The sequence below is a fragment of the Cydia pomonella genome, unplaced genomic scaffold, assembly GCF_033807575.1.
Source record: "Cydia pomonella isolate Wapato2018A unplaced genomic scaffold, ilCydPomo1 PGA_scaffold_58, whole genome shotgun sequence".
In the NCBI taxonomy this organism is placed as follows: Eukaryota; Metazoa; Arthropoda; class Insecta; order Lepidoptera; family Tortricidae; genus Cydia; species Cydia pomonella.
In genome coordinates, this window is record NW_026907891.1 from 108,735 (window position 1) to 114,734 (window position 6,000).

At 38.6% G+C, this 6,000-nt stretch overlaps 1 protein-coding gene across 1 annotated transcript; it reads right to left on the reverse strand.

Moving 5' to 3' along the window:
• Window positions 1–4,934: 4,934 nt before the first annotated feature.
• LOC133534119 (uncharacterized) lies at window positions 4,935–5,576 on the reverse strand. The gene has a single exon (XM_061873208.1). It carries the CDS (start codon window positions 5,574–5,576, stop codon window positions 4,935–4,937), a length of 642 nt encoding a protein of 213 aa, XP_061729192.1.
• Between the last annotated feature and the right edge of the window lie 424 nt (window positions 5,577–6,000).

The window sequence follows — 6,000 nt, forward strand, 5'->3', positions numbered from 1 at the left end:
TGGGCCTACATTAAATGTGAACCATGCGTGATTGTTTTGCGGCTGTATGAGCCTACATTGAATGTGAACCATGCGTGATTGTTTTGCGGCTGTATGGGCCTACATTGAATGTGAACCATGCGTGATTGTTTTGCGGCTGTATGGGCCTACATTGAATGTGAACCATGCGTGATTGTTTTGCGGCTGTATGGGCCTACATTGAATGTGAACCATGCGTGATTGTTTTTCGGCGCTTTGGGCCTACATTGAATGTGAACCATGCGTGATTGTTTTGCGGCTGTATGGGCCTACATTGAATGTGAAACATGCGTGATTGTTTTGCGGCTGTATGGGCCTACATTGAATGTGAACCATACGTGATTGTTTTGCGGCTGTATGGGCCTACATTACATGTGAACCATACTTGAATTTGTTGCGGCTGTATCGGCCTACATTACATGTTTTATATAAGTTATTTTTAAAGTAGGCATTTTACAATGTGCTTATGAATGTCGAATTGAACTTAGCCGGCTCTAACCCTACATATGTCTTTTACGACTAAAAATGTACCGACATTGTGAGAGTTTAGAGTTTGGGTTGCAGGTATGAAGTCAGATAAGGCTACGGTTGCGGTTCGTTGGGAAAAGTGCAAGAGATCAGGTCATTGAACATATACCTAGAAGCTCGTTGGGGGGCCTGCAGGAAATTATTTAATTCAAGGGAAGGAGTTATTCGAGGAAATAGAAATTACAAGAGAAAGACGATTTACACGAGGAATAGAGAGAAAGTTAACACATGTGAACGATGTGGTCTAATGGTACTTCAAACGACTGAACATAAGTATCCAGCGAAAGGGAAAAAATGACATTCATGTGGGAAATTGGGGCATTTTATTGCGCGTTGTGGGAGCTAACCTGAAAAACGGAAATTTGAAAACAACCAAAATGATAACAAATTTCATAAACGCCAAAAGACTGGTAAAAAGTGAATCTGATTACATCGGAAAATGAGTCTAAGGAAATAGAAGAAGTACATCATGTATTTGGATAATACATTTATTCTGTTCGTCATAAAATCAAAATCGTTTTTGTATTTATTTAAATTTTATTGCACAAAAAAAAATTCAAATGGCGGACTTAATGCCTAAAGGCATTCTCTACCAGCCAACCATAGGGCTAAACTCGATTATCTCGGTTTGGTGATTATCTTTGTATTTAGCTTTGTAAAAGATATGATAACATTTATAAGTTATTTACTACAACGGGAGTCAGTGATGTAAGATTTAGTTTAAAATTACCTCCGACGTTACGAGAGAGGCGCTGTTCCCGTAGTATCGGAGAAGATTTCATTGGGTTTATAACTTGTTCCAAAAATGATCAGTAATTGAATTAAGTCACAAGGGGCATTTATTGTAACGATTGATTTGAGGATATTTTTACGTAAACGAAGAATAAGGTTGTTATCTCGTGGATTTCAAAAAGAGTTCTGTCGTGGATCTAGGGTCGAATATTTGCTGGCATCTATTCGACAGGATGCTGAGAAAGTGGTCGAAGTATGTAAGGGACCAACTCTGTCTGGATTACTAAATGTTCACACATGAAACGACGCGCTATCCCTGATGAGGCTTCGATAGATGTCGGACTATATTTTTTAGGTCCGCTTGTACTTCTTGCTGGTATTGGTCAACTACACAGCCGCTGTAAAGACATAGATAGTGTTAGAAATGTAAGATAATTTATATCATTATTATTTGGAAAACACCGTCTGTCATCAAACTATTTCTATTTTGATACTAGTTGTTAATATTTATATTGTCCGGGTTTGTAAACGTGCCCTAACTGACAGCCCAGCTGTCATGGGCGCGGCTGTCAAGGGAGCTTCCCGCGCCAACGTGAGCATCGGTCGTCGGACTTAATATTATCATGTACTTAATTCACAAATAAATCAATTACTCAAGACCTAGTGCGTTTTATATCTTTCATTTCAGAAGTGAGATCTTAAACATTCATGCTCACAAAGTATTTCAGTTAAATAAGTTGATTCTCGTACGAAATCGTAATGTTGGAAGACTTGGAAGTAGCATTATTACGCTTATAATGGGCACGTACCTACTTTGGGAAAATGCACTAAGTTTTGGGTCGCGAAGTGTTTCAATGTATTGTTCAAAACCTAGTTAACACACGTGTGAATTGTTATAAATTATATATGAATTCGGAGAAGTACAATATTATCACCTACCGGTCATTGACCTGCCGGTAAGCTCCGTGAACAAGGCGAGTCAAACAAAACTCGATCACAACTCATGATGTTGGTCTACAATACAGGAGAGTGGTTTGTTTATGATAGCAAAACAGGTAATAAATACTATGAGATATTTATTATATTTAGAACTGAGAATTAATTTGAATATGTAGTGAATGTTCACTTAAACTGTGCGAAGCGTAATAGGATTATTTATGAGATTGCGCATGGTTTAGTTTGTGCAGTTGAGAAAGTATATAAGTAATCAGAATTGTATAACATGACATGTCAAGTCAGGAAACCAGGCTTGGCAGTTTCAAATTTGATATTCTTATTTGTGCTGTACAATAAATGTACTTGGCATCTTGTTCAAATGCTGAATTCAATATCAAATCATGATTAAAACAAGTAATGATATATATTGAGTTAGTTTTTTAGTTACCATTAAGGTTATATAAGCGTAATATTCCTGAAGTTCCACCGGGGTCATATAAGGTCATTCAGCTTCAGGCCTATCAATTGGAAAGTATTGGTGTGTCTTTCAAATTATATTTAAGGAATTTTCTTAATGGTAAGAAATGCATGATGAACTGCCCTTAAGTTTAAAGCAAAGTGTTTGATACCTACTGTGGCACAGTGATTTTGCTGGTGTACCCACTGAAGCCTTCACCCTAGACTAGATTGAATATTGAACAGTAATTTTGTCATGATCCCATTTGAGTTTTAATTAATTAATTATCCGGTATTTCTTAGTGACAAAAGTGATTTTATTACATTGTCATTTATTTAAATGACTGGTATTAAGGGAATAGTGTACCCCCCTGAAAGTACAATATAATTTAGGATGGAATAATCACCTGTGTAACTATACAAGCAAAATGAAAATGGCTGGTTGGTTCCAGAAGAGGAATAAAGACAAAATTGACCACTACCTGTTCAAATGAGTTTTACAAGCAAGAAAGTAGGTTGAGATGTAGGTATAAGGGTTTTATTCATGCACTATTGTAATACAGTATATTCAGTATGGTGATTTACTGTTATCAAATAAATATTTTTGTGTTGTGTGTGTGTGTGTTCTTACATTATGTTCACAGATATCATTGTGATGGACAATTGGCCTATACAAGTAACACAGTCATTGTGCTGGCTGGTGAGTAATTGTGTAAAGTTCACACGGGATGAACTAAGGACAAAATTGACCGCTACACTTGAAAAGTTTAAAAATAAAATGTTTCAAATAAGTAAGTAAGTAAGTAAGTAAGTAAATATTCTTTATTGTGCACCATACATTTAAAAATAGACATGAAATGAAAAAACACGTAAAAGTTAGGTAACAACAGGCGGTCTTATCGCTAAGAAGCGATCTCTTCCAGACAACCTTTGGGTAGCAGGAAACAATGAACTTATAACATTGAACGGGTAGTGCCGATATACATATAATTCAACAAAATGAAGACGCAAACAATATAATACATACCTACATACTAATAAAATAAATACATATATACATACATACATTATATATTATACAATCATAAATAAAGGCAAGTTAAGGCAGCGAAAGGTAGTGAGTCTTCAAAAGATTTTTGAAAACGGGAAGGGATTTAGCACGTCTAATGTCTAATGGCAAAGCATTCCACAACCGAACAGCACGAAAAGAAAAAGAGTTGCTATAAAATTTTGATGATGAAGGTGGTGGAGCAAGGAGATGCATCTCCGCACAGCGGACCGAGGAAAGATAGTTGAAACGCTTTTTCAGATATAGAGGGGTGGAGGGGTTGAAAAGAATGTTATAAAGAAGTACAAGAATATGAGAGTTACGGCGATGACGAATAGGGAGCCACTTGAGCTGGGTACGAAATTCAGAGACGTGGTCATATTGCGTAATCCAAATATGAATCTTATACAGACGTTTTTGAAGGCGCTCAAGTTTATTTAGCTGGTCCTCTGTAAGATCAAGATAGCAAATATCGGCATAATCCAATATAGGGAGAAGAAGAGATTGAGCAAGCGCAATTCTGGTAGCGAGCGGCAAGAAGCTACGAAGCCTGCGAAGTGACCCCAGAGAAGCAAACATCTTCCTACTGATCTCACTTATCTGTGGTACCCAAGACAGTGTGCGATCAAATATAACTCCAAGATTTTTTACCTGGCTCGATAATGGAACCGGGACACCATCAAACACTATGAAAGGTAAGTTAAGAAAGTCAATCCGAGAAATGAGTTGAGAGCTGCCTAAAATTATAGCTTGCGACTTACACGGATTAACTTTCAGCCCATAGCGTTTGCTCCAACTGGAAATGTGTTCCAAGTCCCGATTTATGGAGCCGATACTCTTAGGTAGATCGTTAATTACGCATTGAGAGTAAATTTGGAGGAAATTTGGAAATTTGGAATAAGTTTGACTAATGGAAAATAGTGATGAGAACTGAGAAGTATACCTAAGGGTTTTAGTCCCGTGCAATGGAACTAGGTAAGTGCTCTGTAGTCTGATTGTGACAAGCAATTTACAAACTATGGAGATGTCTATATAAATAGCTAACTATTTATTTCTTGTAGTAGTTATATTTGCTTCAAAATAATATTCTGATTATTATTATTATTATTATCTTTAATTCAGACCAAGGATCCATATTTTGTTAGTAATTACATAAAAGCATAAAAAAAAAACATAGAAACTAGTGTTAGTGTATAACATAGAAATAAAAATAATGTTATGTAAGAGCATGGAGCCCAATCCACCTCTTCAACACTGGCGAGTCCCAGCGATCAACAACAGCGCACAGGAGCGTGTTGCGGCTGTCGCGTGTGCGCTGCATCATGGAGGCGCAGCGCGCGCGCATAATGGCGGCGAAACCCGCCGTGCGCGACTCTGCGAACATCGCAGAAGCACTGCAGTAGCGCGGCAGCCGCAACAACGCTCTGTAAGCGTTGTTGTATTGTACTCGCAGGTCGCTGTATGCCTTCTGCGTATAGTTAACCCATAGGCTGCATGTATAGAATGACTGGCAGTAAGCTTTAAATAGTGTAATTTTTACTTGCTCAGTACATTTTGCAAACCTACGGGCCAGCATGTTGCATCGGACAGACAGCGCCCTGCTCTTCCGCTCTATATCAGCATTGTCTTTTTGGTCCGCGGTGACCCAATGACCCAGATACTTGAACTTGTCTACCCTATGTAGTTTTACACCAGTAAGTACAAACTCAGGAGCATCAGTATAACGAATTTTATCTGGTTTGAACATCATAAACTCACTCTTCTGAGCATTGTATCTGAGTCCGTTGGCCACCGCATAGGACTCACAAATATTGAGCAGTTTCTTCAGTGCGCCACTCGAGGGGCTCAGCAGCACCATGTCGTCCGCATAACTAATATTATTTACACAGACTCCATTTATATGACAGCCGATACCGGTACTGCTGAGCTCCTCGATCAGCGCGTTGTCGTAAAGGTTGAAGAGCGTGGGAGAGGTTAGCCCCCCCTGCCTCACCCCGCACTCCAACCTGTACTCATCGGAGAAATAGCGTGCCCATCTTACACAGTTGCTCTGATTATAATACCAATGCATAAACAAGGATGTTATTTCTCCAGGTACACAAGGTAGTTTCCGTCATTAATTTCCTCCATAGTACGTCGTAGGCAACAAGGTCGAAGGCTTTTGACAAATCAAGGAAAATGGCGAATACTGGTGTCTTTCTACTAGTATAGTACTTCACAGTCTCCTTGAGACACAGGACAGCACTTTCGCAAGAAAGATTTGGCCTGAAGCCAAACTGCGC